The following is a 19,325-nucleotide window of genomic DNA, read 5'->3' as shown; positions in this document are numbered from 1 at the left end:
TGTCGGTTCAATATCATGGCTTCTTTCAGCGCTTATCGGATCCCAATCATTAGTTCTGCCAGGTTGTACTGATCTGCTCGCACAACGAACGACAAGCACAACACAACTGCCGCTCGCCTATGACTGCTGGTGCACTCAAGCTGCTCCTTGTCTTCTCATCAGTATGCACATGTACGAAGCGCTCGGTCTTCATCTCTCAATAAATAGGCCCCAAGCTCTTGTAGTTCTCCTCTGTTGTTCAGTGGCGTCGTTCGGCGACATGTCACAAGCTCGGAATCCCTTGCCCATTACGCCTTCTGTAAACACGGTAATGCTCGAACCACAGCTACTGATGACAGTACTGCGTGATCTTTCTACTAGTCTATTGCAATACTTCGGCCGTCCTGTCCGGCTCGTGGTCCACGGTGGCGTTGTCATGGTCCTCCATCCGCAACTTGCTTGCAGGAAAAGCACACGCGATGTCGACTATATTCATCGCTCGTTCGTCACGGAGTGGAAACGTATGGGAGTGTTCGATGCAGATGCTCGATTGCAGCTGTGCATCGCTGCCACGGCCTCGAAGTTCGGTCTGGGCGCGGACTGGATGAACGCTGCCGCCGATGCCGCCCTTCCTTGGGCGAAAAAGTGAGCGGCCCATATCAATCTACTTTTCCTTACAGTTGACCCGTAGCTGATGCCATCTTCGTATGTTCATCGAAGCTCAAAGGGCGAGTGGTACGATCCCGTATGGACCGACGCCACAAGCGCCTCAAACATGCAAATCAATACCTTCTTCAGATCCCCTGGTCTGATTCTAGTGGGCGTAAGCTGGGGATGGGCGGTGGCTTTGAAGCTTGTCCGGTACGCGAAGAGCGACCCGCACGACATTGCGAGCATTCTCCGTCTCGGACAACGCCACCGCCGTGTGCAATGGACGCGCCACGTCCTGGAAGGCTGGCTGAAAAGTGTATGTGGCGCGATGGGATATTCTTCGTATCCTCCTGGGGCCATGGACGCTTTACGAGATAGGATGCAGGACGCCATTGAGCTTTCGGAACATCTTTGCTGACACGTACGTGGCGCAGTGATGAACGTTGTGGCACCAATCCCTTGTCAGCATATTATATCATTTTCATGGCCATATCCTGCCGCGACGATACTTCATAATGTCTTTCATCTTCATGAATGTCAGCCCCTAGCACGCCGGACATTTTTCGATTGAATATTTGACGCGTTGTGTGACTGTCTTCGCTTCTGTAACCGGACCCTCGCATTACCGCTGCAATCACCAATTGCCGTATGAACAGCTGCGATTACATCGAGGAGCTCCTCAGGAAATGTAAGCCGCGGCTTTACTTGTTGAGTGCTGACGCTTCTGCATACTACATCCTGCATTCTGGACAAGCGGTGTGTCTTGAATAACCTTTATTAGAAGCAATCGCAGCGTGCGTGGTGAGCATCCTAACATTGAGTTTTTGTAATACAGCTCGCTCCTGATCTCGAAGCTTCTCCTATTGGCAAACGGATTTCACACCATGCTCATTGCCCTCCGAATGACATGACAGCTGATGCTCTCGTTAGTCGGATTACTGGTCACCGCGATGCCAAGTTCCAACGCATTTCTGAGTACATACCCGGATAATATCTGGGAGCAATGCTCGGTTTTCTGTTTCCTTTATCCACAATTTTGGGTGGCGCATCTCGGTTGCTGAGGTCCATGAATGATATCATATATCTGACTGGATTGTCCATACCATACCTCGACATAGTCCGATGTTCTTTCCAGTCGAGTTGACGGCCGGCATACGGATCAATACCACTGGTCATTGGCAAGGGCAATGCGATATCGGACACCAAACGAGGTTCTAATCAAAACGACTCCTGCCGCCCTGAAGAAAGCAAAGTCCGATGTTATATCTCGTAGGAGATTGAGTCGTTTGGGTAAGGTGAGTCCGATCGTTTGCTCAACAGCATACCTATCGGGCATTATCCCTTCTTCTAGCCGGTCGGTAACAAGCAGGAGATTTATGGTGCAGTTACGAGTTCCACCTGTAGTCACACCTTGGTGCCCTTCCACGTCAATTCCACTGGCAGCAGCAGCGCCGCAAGTATGAAGATCACCTCTAGGACGAGCGATCCCACTCATCTTTGATTCTAGCCTGCCGAACAAGCTCGTCTCGAAGGTAAAACCATCCAATATCATGGTGGAGCCGTCATCGTGGCACCGCAGTGCCACCATCATCCAGTTGTTCTCACCAGCCTGGTACAAGCCATGCACGCTATCGCAAGTGCTGTGCACACTCGGTCGTCCACTGGAGTTGACATGATCAGTACAGGATTAAGGAAGAGCAGACGACTCGACGGAGAAAGGACATGATATAGGTACAAGATGGCTATCGACGAACATAGCAAACAATGGTTGTAGCATATAACTTGTATTGATATTATTCAACGTTGCCATGACCTAAGCCACTGCAGAGGAGAGGGCCATATATTCCAAGATGGACGAGTACATGATTGACTAGTTTCGCAATGTGGGAAAGGACCGACAACGGTATGTAATAAAAAAAGCGAAGAGAGCACTTGCAAAGCTGGACCAAGCATGAATTATAACACAGATGTTCCGCTCACAGAATATGCTTCTGGCAAGCATTTCCCTTCACACGGCAACACCGGCTTTGGAGTCGACGATATCCTCTTCTGCCCATGGTCCGCTGGCCTTCGAAACCTCCGGGGATATATCGACCATCTGAGTGGTCTCCACATTTACTACGACCTGCATACCGTTGAAAGATGTAATAAACTGATCATCAAAGTGTAAGTCTTACCCGTGCCGGTTGCGTCGGTAGGTGGTTTCGGCTAAACATGAAGTCGTCCACATCCGTTGTGGTCTGATGGATTAGTGAGTCAGCTGCAATCAAGTAAAGACGCTCGCATCCGGTGCTCACTCCGGTTATGGGCGGGAGCTGGATGCTTTGGGTTTTGAACCTTGCCGACCCAATGATATAGCGAGAATTCAAGCTGGTCATTAGAGAATTCCCGTATCTATTGCATCAATCATGTTTCAGAGCACTGTCGCTTCAAAAAAAACGGAAAACGTACAACTTGCACAGCGTATAGTTGAATGCTGATGAATAGGGTCAAAAAGGTGCGCGAGTACGGATTACTAAGTCCCTCACCCAAATGGTATGCTGCGGTCTACGGCATGCATATCAGAATTGCGTATTGTATGTTTTGTACGACCAGTATGCATACCGAAGATACAAAGGCGATAAGCGTGGCTATCGCGAAGCTTGCCGTCAGCAATCCGTTCGACACCGTGACTATCATAGCGTCAGCTGGTGTCCCAAGCGATGCATGTGTATCTCACTCTGCATCACCCTGGAGATGATGGTATCCGTCTGCGCATAACCTGTTCGGGATCGTCGCTATGGATCGGGCAAGGGATTCAGCGTCCATAGACGAGTCGTTAAGTCCTCACTTACCAGATGCCATGTCAGTGTGGACACGATCAAGACATCCGTAACAGCCGAAACTGAAAGCCAAATAACGACGACTTCCTGAAGGTTGTATAAGGAGGTGTTTTGACTTGTCAGCTCTTTGCGTACCTTGTAATGCGCAAACCTCGTGAAGACAGGCTCGAAGGCGATGTTGATTGCCGTCCCAATCGCACACACTATGATGCGTCGCACGATCACATCGTCAGCATCAATCCATACCAACTGCATCAGTGACAAAGTGGCGCTCACAGCATTGGATAACCGAAGTCCCGATAATGACGGCAGTGAGATATTTGTATCCCGTAAGCTTATAGATCCGCCAGGCGTAGAATAGTTGCACCTGCATCCCGATGATGCCCTGGCAATGATAGTGTCAAGAAGTTCTCAGAAAAGCAAGCAAAGGTCATAACACACAGCAAAGGCCTCCTCTATGGCATGCATATCGGTAAGCAAATCGTGAGCAACCGTCGATCGACTCGCACAGACATACCGGTCTGCATTACTGCATGTCCGTATCCAAGCGCCGTTCAGACTAATATGTGTACGGAACGAAGTAATCTGCACATACGCCAGTTTGCCCTGACGACTGCATTAACATTTCCTGTAAAAATACAGTGATCAGATGTTATGCTAAAGGATAGTTGAGATCGCTGTATTCACCAAAGTTGTTGATCAGCACGTTGTAAATCCACCAAATATTGAAAATTGTGTTTAAGGTGTCCGCGAAAAAAAGCAAGCTGACCTATCCAGAGCTCTTTCATCGAATGTTTGAACTGCTCATGCACATGACGCACATAGTATTTGAGCCATTTAGGATCACTGGGATTGTGGGTTTATTGCTAATCCGGAAGAATAGTTCTTAAGCGACTCACTGCGGATATGTCGTGAAGTAGAAGAATGTCTGGGTAATAAGCACTCCATACAACCTGACTTGAATGAGTCTCGTCTCGCGTGATTCGCTGCGCTAACGACGTACATCACATTCATAAATACACCAGCTAGACCCGGGCCATCGCTGCCACATCATCAGCCTAAACTTATACAGATAAGGGCTGAAGGACTCCGAAGCTCACATAAGCTGGGCGTCTTTGATGATCTCGGCTGACATGATATTGGGGGAGTTGTTGCCGCGGGTTTCAAGGGAGAGAACTCAAGGAGAGGTTGGCCGATGCAGGTTATAAGCGAGGTGTTCGTCAAAAGCGGAAGGCGCCTGATTGCTCCGATGTCGCAGTCCTATTATAAGCGCAGTGCGATGAAAGTGTAGGAGTAGACGTGAAGATGATGTCTTGTTCATGTGCTACTTCTGATTTGTTGGTGAGCGGACAACTGCGAAATACATGTCAATAATGACCCCAAGCGTGAGAGAGGAAGGAAAGTGCTGGTGAGGAATAGTCATACCGGTGGCCCCAGCAGGTTTTGCCGGCACACAGCTCTGCCGAATAGCTTCGGATTCACCAACGGTGGTTCAAAGCCAAACGGTAATCGACCGGAAATGACTGAAAAGGACAACTCAGCTTTGTTCAACTTCGCGCTGTCGGAAGAAACAGCTGAGCTCCTATTGGTAAACACCTTACCCCGTACCATGGACAATCGTGCAAGAAGCCCGCCTTATCGGATGAGTCCACCAATCCTGAGCGTGTGGAGCTATCTTAACGTTACGTTTCCATCACGGGAACACTGAGAGACTCCCACATGAGCGAGCATGAGCGCCGCAGCGTTTGACTCAGACGCACAGCCTCGTACATTGAACGTCAATTCTCCACCGGTGAAACATGTATTCTATCACGGAGTCAGGCCGCTCAAGTGTCCATACTGGGGTTAAGCGATGTTGAGACCAGCGTCGCGGGGAACGTCCAATGACCGATGTGGCGCGAGAATGCCGATATTGCTACTGTTCTTGCTCCGTCACAGCGGCTGAGCACGGCAATTTAGTTTGTCTTTGACTATTGGCTCTAATTCATTCGCCCATATTTCTCAGCGCAATGGCTACCATCGCGACCGTGAGTTTTGCCACGGATATTTTTGTCCACACGGCCGCCATTGTGTCAATCAGAACTCGAGACCTGAATCCAGCATCAGCAACGTGCAAGTTCAACGGAAGAAAGCAGTACGTGATTATGTGCTTTTGGCACGCTTTGCAACTGAGAAGGGAGGACGTTCACAGACGTTCACACACCGGGCAACTTTCAGCCACTTGGGTCACGTGAAATCTGCCTGCGCCGATTGGATTGGCGTTATCCGAGCCACCACATCCATGAGCCCATTGTACATGCCCACTGGCGTCGCTCATTCCTCAAGCCGCGGGATCCAATGTGGTACCTGGGCCATCTAAGAAAACTGCGCGGGCAGAGTCAATACCTCCTAAGGAAGCCAATACGGCGCGCGCAACAGCCTACCAGGGCCTGACAATGTTTTTCACACACCGACATCTCGTTCTATCTCATCACGTTTCGAGGGCTCCGGGACATCTGTCTACTGCATGAAGGATTCTGGGCTCCCGGCTCATGATGACATCAACTTACTAAGCTATCGTGCTGTCACTGATCCTCGCGTCCCCGGACTCAATCCCAGGCTATGATTGTTTCCGACATCGCTCATTCAATAAGACCCTGGATGCCGACTGCCGCCATGATACCCTTCACAATATTATCTATCGCTGCCGTTGCTGCTTGAGCAGCTGCTTCGTTGCATCACGCTTCGATCTTCGAAGCTGCCCTGCATGGAGGCTCCGAAAGCGAGCAATCTGATTGTCTCCGGACTTCCTTAGGTATTCAATCATGGCGGCATCTAGTGCTGCTCAAATCATTGACCGTCGAAAGATTATACAAGTTCAATACAAGAAGCTTCTTCTCTGTGGTTTTGCTGACCCCGCCATCTTCGCCCAACGCAGAAGTCCCCTGCGCTTGGTCCATTGCTTTTATTAAGTGATAGCGTGACGAAGGAGCACCATAGACCTGGCGTATTTCTATCGCAAGCTTCAAGATAGCGCTCGAGCTCACAGAAACCACAAGTATATCAATTGCGCATGTACATTGATTATAGCTGCCTTCCACTGGCGCGATTCATGCTATCACGCGTATCCTTCGCCCATCGCCGAGATAATATTCGTCAGCAGTGTGCGTAACTTGTGTCAATGGGCTTCCCTACACCACTTTGCATTCGAGTTACGGCTGCTAGTTCAGGTGATAGGGCGACAATATCCCCTTGCAGTATCGTCGGAATTCATGCCCAATAGCACGCAGACATGCAACTCCAGGTGACTGATGTTCTCGTCTTCTATAATTAAAGTTCGTTCTGAAACACGTCAGCTGAGCATCTTTGGCATCTATCAAGGCCCACAGAAGCGCCGTGAGGGAAGACGAGGGGGAAAGTTGTGCAATGGCTGGATCATGCAACGGCGAGACGGATCGGAAGGAGCATCCGGAACGAGTCCCTACTTAACGGCTCTCCTCGACATGGTCGTTCGATACAGAAGTCATCTATCATGTGCTACCAATCGAGACGCTATAAGCTCTATCATATTGCAGTACTCATGGTGACAGTGCATGATGGCCAGCATCGAAGAGAAAATCCCGGAGTCTGACATTGCCCAGCAATCTGTCGATCACGAACATGATCTGTCCCACCGCGTCATGCGAAAGCTAGACTGGCACCTCCTTCCTTTCGTATCCATTCTGTATCTGTTCGCATTCCTGTGAGTGATACTCGCGCGATAGTCGCATCATAAAATCTTCCTGACCTGCTTCGTGGATCAATATGCAGAGATCGGACCAACGTTGGTGCGTGATGCACCGGTGCTCCTGGGAAGGGCATTGATTGATACTTTTAAGGCAACGCAAAGATCGCGGGATTGACGACGGACCTAGGCTTGACAGGGGTGCAGTTCAATTTGTGCACTGCACTTTTCTTTGTACGTGGCAATTGCCGCTTTCTATTGATAAAGATTTTCTGACGGCGGCCGACAGATCCCATATTGCTTGCTAGACATACCTGCGTAAATAAGGAAATTATTGTAAATACTCTCTCAGCCCAGCTGACATGGTGGCAGGAATGTTGCTCTCAAGTACTTCAAGCCTTCTCGATGGAGTATATTCCTATATTACCTAAAGACGACAAATAGACTCAATATCCGTTCCTTCAGTCCCGTTAATTATGCTCTGCTGGAGTGTCGTCTTGATCTGTATGTCGTTCGTGCAGAACTTCCACGGCCTTCTGATGTGAGTAGTAGCATGAATTCCGCCGACGTGCTCATGATTGACATGCTACCCTAGCGCACGCATTTTCCTTGGAGTCACCGAGGTAAAATGCTAACTACATCTTGATCTTTTCTAACATGTTGTAGTCGGGTCTCTTTCCGGGCGTATCGTTCTATCTATGCCTATGGTATCCACGCAAAGCTCAAGCGCAACGGCTGTCTATATTCCTCTCCTCGTCGAGCACAGCTGGTGAGTGGAACGTAGAGCACTTCACTCTCGGCTGCTCATGACTTTCAGGTGCCTTCGGTGGCCTTTTGGCTTTTGCTATTGAGAAAATGAACGGGTAAGTTACTCCGGCTCTCTAGACAAAGCTGTACTGAGTCCGAAAAGCATTGGAGGACTAGCCGGGTGGTCCTGGATTGTATGTGAAATAGTCATATATGAGACTCGGACACCAGTGCATGACCTGACATCTATGCCAAGTTCCTGCTAGAAGGTCTCGGTAGGCATGTCAAACCTCTACACACTCACAACGTTCTTCATTCTGTTGCAAGTTACGGCCATCATTTCTGTGTTCGCATACCTTTACATGCAGGATGTATGTCCTGACACTCTTTGTTTGCGTTTGACATCCCCTCAATCTGGTCCTTAATCAGTATCCCGAGACAGCCTCTTTCTTGACGATCGAAGAAAAAGAATGGCTGGTGCGCACGATTCGCGAAGACGTTGTAGGATCATCGAAGGCCATCAAGATCAAATATGTCTTGCAAGCATTGGCCGATCCTCATGCATATCTGCTCGCCGCGCTCGATTTCTTGTGTGTAACCAAGGCTTCCCGAGAATCTCTATGCTATAATATTTATCTCGCATTCCTCCGCAGCATCGTGGTCCCTTTGTACGCATTCGCTCTCTTCCTCCCAACAATCATCGTCGGACTGGGATACTCGGCGATACACGCACAGCTCTTGACGATCCCACCCAACATCTGCGGCAGCATATTCACCATAAGTCTGGGGATACTGTCCGATCGCGTCGGCATGCGCGGGCCATTTGTGGTTGTGGGAGCGCTCACCTCTCTCGTTGGATACGTTATGCTATTCGCCACCACGGTGCCTGTCGTAGGGTATGTCGGGGCGATCATTGCTGCTTGTGGGTTGTATCCGTCCTCGGCCTGCGTGCTTGCCTGGACCAGTGGGAACTCTGGAGGCGATATCAAGCGCGGGGTGATGATAGCCATTGTCGGAGGGATCGGGAATATGGGAGCGTGAGTGTATTTTACATACATGAAAATGGCTGGCACGCCTCTAACTGTCTTGCTGCAGTATCGCATCGTCCTTCGTATACCGACAGCAAGACAGCCCAAGGTATCATCCGGGGCACGCCACAAATATTGGATGCTGTTCTATGCTGTACGCAGATCCATTCCTCGCCATCGCTCTACTTCTGATTGACTTCGGTAGTGCCACTCTCAGCATTATCGCAATGCTAGAATTCTCCCGATTGAATGCCAAGAAACGACAATATTGCTTGAGAGAAGGCATTGATGGTACGCGGGTGGCTGAATTCTCAGAAATGGGAGATAGATCTCCTTTGTATCGGTACGTCATTGGTTGTGACAATGGAAAAAAAACGCATTGACACCGCCATAGGTACACTCTGTGAACCCTGCTCACGAAGCTCGGGGTAAATAGGGCAGGGTGCACCGAGACAGAATATACCTTGTTGCACTGTCAGGGCGTGGTTCTTTTACTTGCGATATCAAGCGATCGAAATCAAAGGCAATGTGCGTAGTGACAAAGAATTATGGGACCCTGTGATCGCAGTATCACGCTCCTGATGATCGCTACGCAAGTCATACGGACGAATGCAAACACCGTGCGGTGTCCCTCACTTACGCATTCACGGTGTCAGTGCAACTAAGACAAGATCGAGGAAGAGAGTAAGATCTGGGTCGATCCTCTAGGACGTATATTAGTAGGATATTGGTTGCCAATGGAGGGTTAACATGGACCGACAAGTCAGGCGAATACAAGACTGGACTACATAGATTACAAGTTAGGCGAGTACAAGACTGGGGATTTCGACAGCATAAAGATAGGCATAGGAAGCTTACAGAAAGCAAAGATAGCAATTACAGAGGTGGACAACGCGAGAATTATAAAGCATGTATACCTACTGAGGAAACGTGCGTCTTGCGATTTCTCTCAAACGGAAACGCTCGCCTTAGAGTCGACGATGTCTCTTTCTGGCCAGGGCTCGCCAGCTTTGGAAACCTCGGCAGAGAGATCAACCATCTCGTGAGTCTCCACGCTTACCACGACCTACATGTCATCTTATGAGGGCATGAAATACATGATCAGCTGCGTGATCATACCTGAGTCGGCTGTGTCGCCCTTGTTGCCCTATAGGCGGGACTTGCAATGAAGTCCTCAATGTCCGTTGCGGTCTTACACGTCAAAGAATCGGCGGACAGCACATCGAAACATTTGCGTTCGGGACTCACCCTCGTCGTGGGCGGGAGCCGTATGCTTTGGCTTTCAAACTTCGAGGACAAGAGAATCGCACGAGTATTTAGGCTAGACATCACAGAATTTCCATATCTATCACGTAAACTGCGTTTCAGAATATTGTCCCTTCGGATGAAAGGCGCGACGTACAGCTTGCACAGCGTATAGTTGAATGCTGATGGATAGCAGTCAGGCGAGGCGCGAGCAAAGGACAGCTGGTCCTCCTACCCAGGTGGTATCCAGCAGTCTACGGCATAAAAGTTATAACTGCATCTCTCTTATACATCGGCTGATATGCATACCGAAGATACAAAGGCAATAAGTGTTGCTAACGCAAACTTGCCGTCAACAGCCCGTTCGACATCGTGACTATCAACACGCGTAAGATCGTCTGGTTTCTGAAGCGATACACGCATGTCTCACTCTGCATTAACCTGGAGATGATGGTGTCGGTTTGTGCATACCCTGTTCGCTGTCTCCGCTTCAAGTAGGGAACCGACAGTCAACATCGATAAGCAACTGGTCTATCGCTCACTCACCAAGTGCCATGTCAACACGGACACGATCAGCACATCGGTTAGGGCCGCGGCCGACAGCCAAATTACGACGACGTCCTGTAAGCCCCTGTGAGATGACGTATCGGCTTAATTGCTCTTCGTGTACCTTTTCAGAAGAAAACTTCGTAAATATAGGCTGAATAGCGATGTTGATTGCCGTCCCGATTCCAGCCACTGGATTACATCGAATATTCGCGACATCAGTATCAACCTCGCATTGATTCCCTGCGACTAGTGGCACGATGCTTACAGCATTGAATAATCGAAGTTCCAACAATGATGCCAGTAAGAAATTTGTATCCTGTAAGCTTGTAGATCCGCCAAGCATAGAACAATTGGACCTGCATCCCAATAATGCCCTAGCAATGACATCGTCAACAGATTGTTACTAAATCCAGCGATGCGAATAACACACTGCAAACGCTTCCTCTATCGCGCGTTATATCAGCCTGCAAATCGCTACCAGGTGTAGAGCACACAAACATACCGGTCTCAAGAACTGTATACCCAGAGCGAGATTCAGATCAGATCATCAACACAGGCAGCATAGAGGGATGTGCACATACGCCAGTTTGCCCTGACAACTTTGTCGAGTACTCCTGCAGTGACATTGCAATTTAGGCATAACCAGTAAACAGCAGCTCAAAATTCTGCACGCACCAAAGTTGTTGACGAGAACGTTGTAGATCCACCACGTATTGAAGATTGTGTTTAAGGTATCGATGAAAAAAAGCAAGGCAACCTATCCAGAGCGTCAGGTTTTTCAACGAGGAGTCTAAACCGCATGCATATGTAACATACATAGTATTTGAGCCACTTGGGATCACTGCAACCCTGAATTCATAGCTGATCGAGGAAGATGCTTGGGGGGCTTACCGTGGATATGTCGTGAAGTAGAAAAATGTCTGCGTTATAAGCACTCCATACAACCTAATCTGTATGAGCCTCATCTCGCGCGGAGTGCTGTGTCGACAATAACATACATCACATTCATAAAGACGCCGACTAGACCAGGGCCATCGCTGCCGCATCATCAGTCACACTATTTCACCATCAAGGGCGAAGTAGAGGAGTTGCGAAACTCACATGAGCTGAGCGTCTTTAATGATGCTGGCCGACATTGAATGGACGGTCCTGCTGCCCCGGCTTATGGGAGGCGACGGGGATGAGGCGAAAAGACTCAATGGGCGATTAGAAGATGATGAGTCGAGTTCGGTAAAGCCGCATTATAAGCGAGGCATTGTCGAAGGCAGAGGATGCTTGATTATTCCGATGTCTCTATGCTATAAGTGCGGTCAAGTAGAACTATCGGGGATGTGCGCGCTGATGCTCTGCTTACATACTAGGTCTCTATCACCGGAGGGCGCAAAGAATCGCATGCCGATGACGGCCATCAAAGTGTGAGAGAGGGATTGCTAGTATCAGCAGATTCATCATCATCAGCACCGGGAGTCATGACACTTCGCCGCCAGCCTGGGCGATGCTAACGATTGGGTGTTCCGCGTTCATCAATGGTGTTTCAGGTAGAAATTACGCATGGGCTAGGAAAGAGTAGGAAAAGGAGTCTTGCACTATAGAAACGCCCAGTAGGCTCATGCCGTCGAGCGGAGCTCCCACAGAAGACTTCTACCGTATCACGGACAATCTCTTGCGAAGCGGAAGCGCTTGCTGTGGCAATGGACCAATCCCTGACATCAGATGCAGCGTCAATGCAATACCTTCCATCACAAGAATACCTGAAAGGCTCTCACATGAGCACTGCGGTACCTAGTCGAGAAGCAAAGCCATTGCAATGTATGTGGACAGCCCGTGAGTATCAGTTTCACGGAAGAAAGATCACATAATGATGGTATATACAATGTCTTCCATGCGGTAGCGACAAAGATCAATCGTCTCAGCCACGATGGATGTCAAGAAGTTTTCACTTGACAGTCTCGTGTTGATGTAAAGACGAAGTCGTGTTGCAGAAGGAATTGCTGTTCCCGCTTCGGCTTGGGTATTGGCATCTGGCGCGTCACAGTCACAAGACCTTTCATCACGAACGCTCGTTTCACGGTCTGCCACCACCGACAAAACTTTTGGGCGCCCGCGATATTGCACGGTCGCATGTCACAGACCCGTCATCGCAGCTTGTGACATGTCTAGCATGATTATCGATGACTCTCCCGACCGAAATCCATGAAGCAAGAGCGTTGCTTGAGAGAGGGCACCGATAGCAAGCGGGCTGACATAAATTCCCAGCAGTGGGAGATAGAATTCCTCTGTATCGATCCATCACTGATTATCACAAGAGAACGCCTGTATTGACAGTTGGGGAGGTGCACTTCCTGAACACTACGGATGCGGATTGGCGCAAATCACTCGGAGCGAAGTGATATAGCATGGTCAGCTTGCATGTGGTACTACCAGCCATTGAGATCGAAGACAATACGCATGAGAACAGAACGATTACGGGATGCCATAGTATCACGCTTACAACGATCAGAGCGAAGGAGATGGCAGCGACTTCGCTCCTGCCGTGCAAACTCACAAACGTGCCGGGCGCTCTCTGGACATGGCCCCGCATCTCTCCCAGTATGCTATCCACCGTTTGACATCGTCTGCGCCCAACCGACGCAAAGCAGGATCGGCAAGTGTCGATGATGCTTCCAACGCTCGCTTCTCCTCTACTTCCGGCCAACTCAGCGCCAATCTGGTGGTCAATTTGGCTTCAAGTAACGATCGTAGGAAGGGGATGAGCTGTGCGGCGCGTGTGATCTGTTGAGGCATATTGTCTGTAGATCCAGAACGAGCTGCATGCTCGAGCTTGGCAAGCCATTCTGCGAAGGGCACAAGAGGAACGGAGAGCTCTGACGAGATGACCGCGGCAAGCGAGTGCCAGATTACGGGTTGTGGATGGACGAGGTGTACCACATGAGTTTCATTTGATGCCTTGCGAAAATCAAGCAGTGCGGCTGCAGCAATCTCGAACGGCACCCAAAGGACATCCTGGTAGTAATCGATAATGAAACCTTATGGAAGAATAGGATATCAATTATTACTTACCCTCGGGTCATCTGCGAAGCATCCGACGTAAGGCGCACTTTGTACCATTACGGGAAACCACTCCTGCGGTGCCCATGCCCCGGCTTTGCCCCCTGTAAGCTGGCCGACACGTACCACCAACGGATCTAGTGGCGTCGTCGCAGCAGCAGCAAACAACATCTGCTCGGCAATCCACTTTGACTGGGAGTATCCGTTGCTAACTGCAAGTTCTGGTAGAACAGCTGCCTCTGGGATAGCCATGTCTCGGGGGGCGCCTGAAATACGAAAATATTCTCAGTGAACGCTTTGGAACAGTGGAAATGAAAAAAAAACCTTGTATCACTCCCATGGAGCTGGTGAAAAGAAGTCGAGGAGGCGAAGGTAGTGAAGAAGTGAGACAGAAGTCAATAAAGTTTCGGAGGCCTTGCAGGACAGACTCGAACGTTGGGAGCTTGGCGATGACGTTCACTCGCCATGCTAAATGTAATAATTAGCATAGACGTGTTTCGAGAGTGAATGACCGAAATACCATTGTGAATGACGTGAGTCACTGACAGATGCATCTACAAGCTACTATCGACACGAAATATGCACATACGTAAGTTCATATCTCGTACCTCGTGGAATACGCTTTGGGGCAAGGCCCAGTTCTCCGCAGTGATATCGCTCTCGAGGAGGATGAGTTTCTCGGAATTCAATATGCTTGCATCGATGCCACGTTCCTGCAGTGCCGCTGCCTGTCGCTCGCGCAGAGGCTTTGTGGACCGCCGATTCAATGCGTATACGCGTGAGACGTCATGTGCGGCGATGAGAGCATCAAGAAGATGACAGCCAAAGCTGCCCGTAGTGCCGGTAATCAAGACGACATCTCGGCCTGTAAAAGGCTCGGTAATAGGTTTGCTGTAGGTTCGGCGGGTAGGAAAGTCTGTGGTGAACTTGGCCAACATTTGACGCATCGCGCTAGTCAAACTGTCTGAACCAGCCATATTTCTTGAGAGAATGTAGCTTGGAGTTTTCAGCAGATGTTGAGCAAGGTGTTAAACGCCAAGGAGGTGTATAAATAAACGATCAGAACTAGTATCACCGGACGCTTGGTGGTGACTTTTTGTAAGGCTACGATGATATTGCGGCAATTTAACGATTGCATGGTATGCGGGCGTCGTTGCTGATCTTAAAATAATCAATGCGGAGAGGTTCAGGAGGGATAAAAGACAGGGAGGAAAGCTAGTCACCTTGCCAAGTAATCAGAAGTGCTCCAGTTGGACATTTATCTTTCACAGATGTCGATCAAAGGACTATCCAAATGTCGTTGTCTGCACGGCGTTGGCACGTAGACAGGAACCGATGCATGCGCCGGGCGCTGCGGATATGCCGTCTTGTTCCGTTGATAGATATCGTCTATTCTGCGTAGAATATAAGTTATGAAATCGACGCCCTTGCCACGCGATACATACAATTCCGAGCCTGTTTATATGGTGCGGAGGAATAGCTAGCACATAGGATGTTCTGAACGGGACCTAAGCGAGACAGGTGGCGAAGGGAAAGAACGTGTAATTATGGCCAATTTGGGCAAGTCAGCGCTACCTTTTTGCTCTGAAACACGAGACTGCAATCCGGCCGCTAGTTTACTGCCCTGCATCTATTAGGGACAGTTGTGCGCCCATTCGGAGGCGACATCGGCACGAAGCGTCAATGCAACATGCATGATGTCTGCGCCGGACGTGCGCAGCAGATATCGTGGAATCCCTGTCGCGCCCATTCTTAATATCGGACAATCCTCGGATCAACGACGTGGAGAGCCTGACGATTGCATGGTCACCTCGTCCAAACCATTGGCGTCGTAATTGCTGCTGTGGTTGTCCTACGAAGCTGCTACGAATCGGCGCTTGAGTCCCATTATCACTCCACCAATTGCGACTCGAGGTGACCAACCATCATGTACGAATTTTCCTGGCCTAAGCCTACTTTTGGGCAGGTAATGTTCACCAGCTTCCAGCCTCCGAGTCTTCGCTGATGTCGCAGGAATATGGTATGCGTCCGCGAAACTCCTTGATGTAGATTTTACTCGCCTCGGACAGATCGTCTTGTGTACTTCCGTATCTACCGCCGGAGGTTACTCGTCCTGTATCCGTTGCATGCAATTCTCGATCTGTTCGACACACATTCGGCTGTCTACTCTGACCGACCGATGGCATGGATATACAAGGAGGTCGCCGGCAGGATGCTCGCTATATCCAACACATCAGTGAAACATCCTCGGTTCAAGAAAGGTGGCAAATTGCTGCGGGCGAGTCCAATCGCGCTACACGCAGCTATGGTCCGATCCAGGAAGCAGAGATGCACACGCTCTTGTACGTGCTTGAGAGTCGCTCAAGTAATTCATCTCTCACGTTAAGAGATAGCGAACGAAATCATATCGATAGGGCGAAATCCGGTCGTCACTGATGCACATTACACTGGCCAGAAATGCAGGAGCTGTCACTTTTAAAGGTCATCTATGGATGGATTGTGCAGAGAACGACGACTAATTCGTGTCGCTCATGGGGGAGTCCTTGAAGGTGAAAGGTGGACAGGTATTTAATCTATACGTGCGTGTATCCATGTGTTCGGCCATTCTGCCGGTGTTTATTCGACTTGATCACCTCTTCCGCTGTAAAGTTCATCCCAGCGTGGTTTTCTTTTGCAGACTTCAGACGGCAGGTCGCTAAGTTGCAAAGGAGGTCTCCCGCATTGACACCATCCCTCATAAGCGGCGAGGCAACAAATTCTTAGCTAGAGTATAATTTGACGTTGACTCTATCTTGATCAATGCATCGATGCTCACGAATCCGGCAAATATGTCGAGTCGTCCACATCCCTGAACGTGCAGTAGGGGGACAGTCGGATCGCTTAGACCGAACGGCGAAGAGGAGGACACCATCAAATGGTGCAGGAGACGCTGGGGTGTGCCGCTTACATGCCCATGTTTGCCATCATAGAATGCAGAACACAATCCAGGTCGTCGGTGTGCTCATGGCGTTAATCCTCGTGATGGTGCTAAATCCAGCAGCCCAAAAGCGTTCACAAGCGGAGACTGTTCATGTCATCGGGCCTCATAGACTGCCCACCGTGGACGACCAGCCGAATCTACCGTACGTCCGGGCGCTCGTGAAGGGCTGCGATGGGCCGCAGCTAGTAGCGCTACTAGGCGAGTACCCCATCCGATGTGTCAGTCAATGCATTGTGGAGCTGATTGGCACGACTCCACCGCAAGCGCTGCTGCATCGAGTGACAGGAAACGGTATTCATCAGCCTTACCTGATTTCGAAGGGACCGTGGGATATGCAGACGTGTGGTCAGCAACTCTTCTGGTTCCTGTTCTTTTACCGGCTGCACTTGACTTGTATCTTCGCTCATGCCCCAGATCCGTTCGCATTAAAGCCAGAGCGCCTTACCACGACTTAACCTCACGCAAAGTCATGTTCGACTTCGGGCGCCGAGTCTGCCTAGGCGCTGTCCTGTCATGGAGTAAACCCTTGAGCCTGACGATGCTTATATACAGCAATGCCAGGAGCTCATTTCGTGGAAGCGTCAGCGTTCCCGATGATGTCGTGCATTCTCGCCACTTTCGACATCTCGAAGGCCATAGACGAGAATGGGAAAGAGACCAATCTGCCCGCTGCCTATCTCACTGCGGCAACAAGCTGTATACTGCTCTATATGATAAAATGAATATATGACCAGCATTTGTCCTGCTTTCAAGAGTCATGTCACACCGTTTCCAATCGAACTACGGTACGTTTTGCGGAACTACTAGCATCTGAAGCCGCCTATGTGGGCGAAGAAAAATAGGAGTGGCTTTGCGAACTCAGCGCGCGCCTGGCGGGCTTTTTGGTGCTTTTATGATGTACTGCCTATATTTAACCTCTCGCTTGGTGTAGCTTCAGTACATCTTGAATACTCTGGCAAAAGAGTAGGAATATTGAGATGTTTACTTTAATCAAGTCTTCACCAACTTCGAAACACCTTACAGTGCGGAAGATGGACGGAATATTGAGAGGATGGCATGACATGGACTTTGGTATGTCGAGAGCGGAACGAAGGCAAGGTCGAGAGTCGCCATCAGGTAGTCACGTGAATTCTTTGAACGCAGAGCGCACGTCCTCTCTTGAACGTCCTCTCGCGTGTCGTCCTCTGCGATAATGTGAACGCTCTTTGACGTTGGTCCATCATTCATCATGAGTGCTCCGCTATATCCAATGTCGGCGAGGGGGGGGATAAATCTTTCAGCATTTCCATGGATCGTATGAATGCGTGTCGTTGTAAGTCCAGGAATGACAGCATGCATCGAGGGATAAGTGTCTTATCTACGTCGGTTTCGGTGCCTTGACAGTCTGCCGTGCATGCAGTCCATCCGGTGGAGGGTTCGATGGCCAGCCGACCACTTGGAAACAAACTGATCACGATAAACTTCATCGATGTGCAGAAAAATGACAGACGGTCGTCGAGAGGTAACCCTGGCTCGCTAGTGGGGATTTCATGACGCTGAGTATGTGCATATGCTTCATCGTTGCTGAGAGCATTCTTGTCTGATTGCAAGAGATTACGCAATCCAGTTCCAACCTCATCAGGCGTTCCTACTTACTGCCATCACAAAACCGGTCCATTGCAGTGTCTTTCTTGAGCGTCGTGCCGTCCCGCTTCGTTCGACGATTGTTTGAGGCAGATTGACCAGCGTGAAAAGGTTCTCTGTAGATCCACCCGTTTGGCAAAGTTCAGGGAAGATATGCCGATGCGATTTCGACTAGCGGATCATCTGCCAATTTTGAACAGATAGATATAGGAGAGTGTCTGGCCCACTGTGGTGATTATCAAGCGAAGCTGATGTTTTAATCGATACGTTAGATAGTTAATTCGGAACAGTGAACCAATAGGATAAGTTGCTATGCGTTGCGGAAGTTGCGCACTTCGTAAGCGGGTTCTATGCAATTCTAATGAAAGGGCTCGTTCGTGCTGTCGATATCAGCATACGGCATGTTATTATTATTCCACGATAGGAACGGGAATGAGATAGATAAGCGGTGCGTGCTTCTCTCTTGCAGACACTGGAACCACTATCTTCCCTATCTCGCGAGACCTTCGTGTGGAGAGATATCGAGTTGACAGATGCATGAAATCTTCATCAACTTTGATTGTATGTCAGCCTCCCTCTGCTACCTCTTCCTCGAAGATCACAGTCAAACGAATGCACGTTGTAGCTGGACAATATCTTGCGTGAGACACTGCTGGATTAAATGCTACGACGTTCGTCCGGCATAAACCCTTACAGGCCTTACTCCTCTCCTCTTCTTAGGTTAGAGTTCAGTCAAAGATAGGTCAGCTGAACTCGTTTAGAAATTCATCATGATCGCAGAGGCACCATAGCGGTGATTGCGCTGGCCACGCACTTTGGGTGTCTCGATAGCAATGTTGAGTCTCGGGCCGGGGTGTCCTTGTCCGCCTCCCACTCAGCTGCTACCCTCGTTTCAGATGCATTGGACATTTATCAGCCCCATTTAATGAGGATACTGTCCTGCTCTTACG

The 19,325-nt window shown here is 49.6% G+C and overlaps 9 protein-coding genes across 9 annotated transcripts; 5 read left to right on the top strand and 4 right to left on the bottom strand.

Moving 5' to 3' along the window:
• Window positions 1-259: 259 nt before the first annotated feature.
• LAESUDRAFT_764019 (uncharacterized protein) lies at window positions 260-1,048 on the top strand (the record flags this gene model as incomplete). Its single annotated transcript, XM_040913367.1, has 2 exons — window positions 260-624; window positions 700-1,048. 2 exons carry the CDS (start codon window positions 260-262, stop codon window positions 1,046-1,048), a joined length of 714 nt encoding a protein of 237 aa, XP_040758833.1.
• A 1,590-nt stretch (window positions 1,049-2,638) lies between these two features.
• LAESUDRAFT_764018 (uncharacterized protein) lies at window positions 2,639-4,587 on the bottom strand (the record flags this gene model as incomplete). The annotated part of the gene is made up of 18 exons (XM_040913366.1): window positions 2,639-2,755; window positions 2,808-2,870; window positions 2,928-3,024; window positions 3,082-3,106; window positions 3,159-3,177; window positions 3,235-3,302; window positions 3,350-3,407; window positions 3,465-3,539; window positions 3,588-3,655; window positions 3,729-3,837; window positions 3,894-3,907; window positions 3,970-3,981; window positions 4,048-4,080; window positions 4,140-4,221; window positions 4,274-4,298; window positions 4,352-4,405; window positions 4,456-4,494; window positions 4,553-4,587. The coding sequence occupies 18 exons, from the start codon at window positions 4,585-4,587 to the stop codon at window positions 2,639-2,641; spliced, it is 993 nt and encodes a 330-aa protein (XP_040758832.1).
• Window positions 4,588-7,027: 2,440 nt separating this feature from the next.
• Window positions 7,028-9,313, top strand: LAESUDRAFT_664681 (MFS general substrate transporter; the record flags this gene model as incomplete). Its single annotated transcript, XM_040905141.1, has 16 exons — window positions 7,028-7,173; window positions 7,242-7,258; window positions 7,310-7,389; window positions 7,445-7,473; window positions 7,528-7,565; window positions 7,621-7,696; window positions 7,751-7,778; window positions 7,822-7,924; window positions 7,973-8,018; window positions 8,066-8,096; window positions 8,159-8,177; window positions 8,230-8,273; window positions 8,332-8,492; window positions 8,556-8,939; window positions 8,998-9,084; window positions 9,136-9,313. The coding sequence occupies 16 exons, from the start codon at window positions 7,028-7,030 to the stop codon at window positions 9,311-9,313; spliced, it is 1,467 nt and encodes a 488-aa protein (XP_040758831.1).
• Window positions 9,314-10,068: 755 nt separating this feature from the next.
• Window positions 10,069-12,197, bottom strand: LAESUDRAFT_752844 (uncharacterized protein). The gene is made up of 16 exons (XM_040911749.1): window positions 12,079-12,197; window positions 11,826-12,022; window positions 11,723-11,761; window positions 11,616-11,669; window positions 11,541-11,565; window positions 11,400-11,481; window positions 11,306-11,338; window positions 11,227-11,238; window positions 11,155-11,168; window positions 10,990-11,098; window positions 10,846-10,913; window positions 10,722-10,796; window positions 10,606-10,663; window positions 10,485-10,551; window positions 10,333-10,429; window positions 10,069-10,275 (listed from the first exon to the last, which is right to left on the bottom strand). The coding sequence occupies exons 2-14, from the start codon at window positions 11,858-11,860 to the stop codon at window positions 10,511-10,513; spliced, it is 645 nt and encodes a 214-aa protein (XP_040758830.1). The 5' UTR covers window positions 11,861-12,022; window positions 12,079-12,197; the 3' UTR covers window positions 10,069-10,275; window positions 10,333-10,429; window positions 10,485-10,510.
• A 540-nt stretch (window positions 12,198-12,737) lies between these two features.
• Window positions 12,738-13,139, bottom strand: LAESUDRAFT_494949 (uncharacterized protein). The gene has a single exon (XM_040902684.1). The coding sequence runs from the start codon at window positions 13,012-13,014 to the stop codon at window positions 12,790-12,792; it is 225 nt and encodes a 74-aa protein (XP_040758829.1). The 5' UTR covers window positions 13,015-13,139; the 3' UTR covers window positions 12,738-12,789.
• LAESUDRAFT_494968 (NAD(P)-binding protein) lies at window positions 13,140-15,039 on the bottom strand. Its single transcript, XM_040902685.1, has 6 exons — window positions 14,996-15,039; window positions 14,381-14,933; window positions 14,293-14,326; window positions 14,097-14,240; window positions 13,785-14,038; window positions 13,140-13,727 (listed from the first exon to the last, which is right to left on the bottom strand). Exons 2-6 carry the CDS (start codon window positions 14,747-14,749, stop codon window positions 13,266-13,268), a joined length of 1,263 nt encoding a protein of 420 aa, XP_040758828.1. The 5' UTR covers window positions 14,750-14,933; window positions 14,996-15,039; the 3' UTR covers window positions 13,140-13,265.
• A 764-nt stretch (window positions 15,040-15,803) lies between these two features.
• Window positions 15,804-16,475, top strand: LAESUDRAFT_494930 (uncharacterized protein). The gene is made up of 3 exons (XM_040902683.1): window positions 15,804-16,114; window positions 16,166-16,336; window positions 16,464-16,475. The coding sequence occupies exons 1-2, from the start codon at window positions 15,952-15,954 to the stop codon at window positions 16,249-16,251; spliced, it is 249 nt and encodes an 82-aa protein (XP_040758827.1). The 5' UTR covers window positions 15,804-15,951; the 3' UTR covers window positions 16,252-16,336; window positions 16,464-16,475.
• Window positions 16,447-17,270, top strand: LAESUDRAFT_494914 (uncharacterized protein). Its single transcript, XM_040902681.1, has 3 exons — window positions 16,447-16,950; window positions 17,017-17,097; window positions 17,167-17,270. Exons 1-3 carry the CDS (start codon window positions 16,572-16,574, stop codon window positions 17,205-17,207), a joined length of 501 nt encoding a protein of 166 aa, XP_040758826.1. The 5' UTR covers window positions 16,447-16,571; the 3' UTR covers window positions 17,208-17,270.
• Window positions 17,193-17,486, top strand: LAESUDRAFT_731573 (uncharacterized protein). Its single transcript, XM_040910071.1, has one exon. The coding sequence runs from the start codon at window positions 17,222-17,224 to the stop codon at window positions 17,480-17,482; it is 261 nt and encodes an 86-aa protein (XP_040758825.1). The 5' UTR covers window positions 17,193-17,221; the 3' UTR covers window positions 17,483-17,486.
• The last annotated feature ends 1,839 nt before the right edge of the window (window positions 17,487-19,325 follow it).

The sequence above is a fragment of the Laetiporus sulphureus genome (assembly GCF_001632365.1).
Source record: "Laetiporus sulphureus 93-53 unplaced genomic scaffold LAESUscaffold_66, whole genome shotgun sequence".
In the NCBI taxonomy this organism is placed as follows: Eukaryota; Fungi; Basidiomycota; class Agaricomycetes; order Polyporales; family Laetiporaceae; genus Laetiporus; species Laetiporus sulphureus.
Note: the sequence above shows the minus strand (reverse complement) of the source record. Positions and strands in the feature narration are given on the sequence as shown.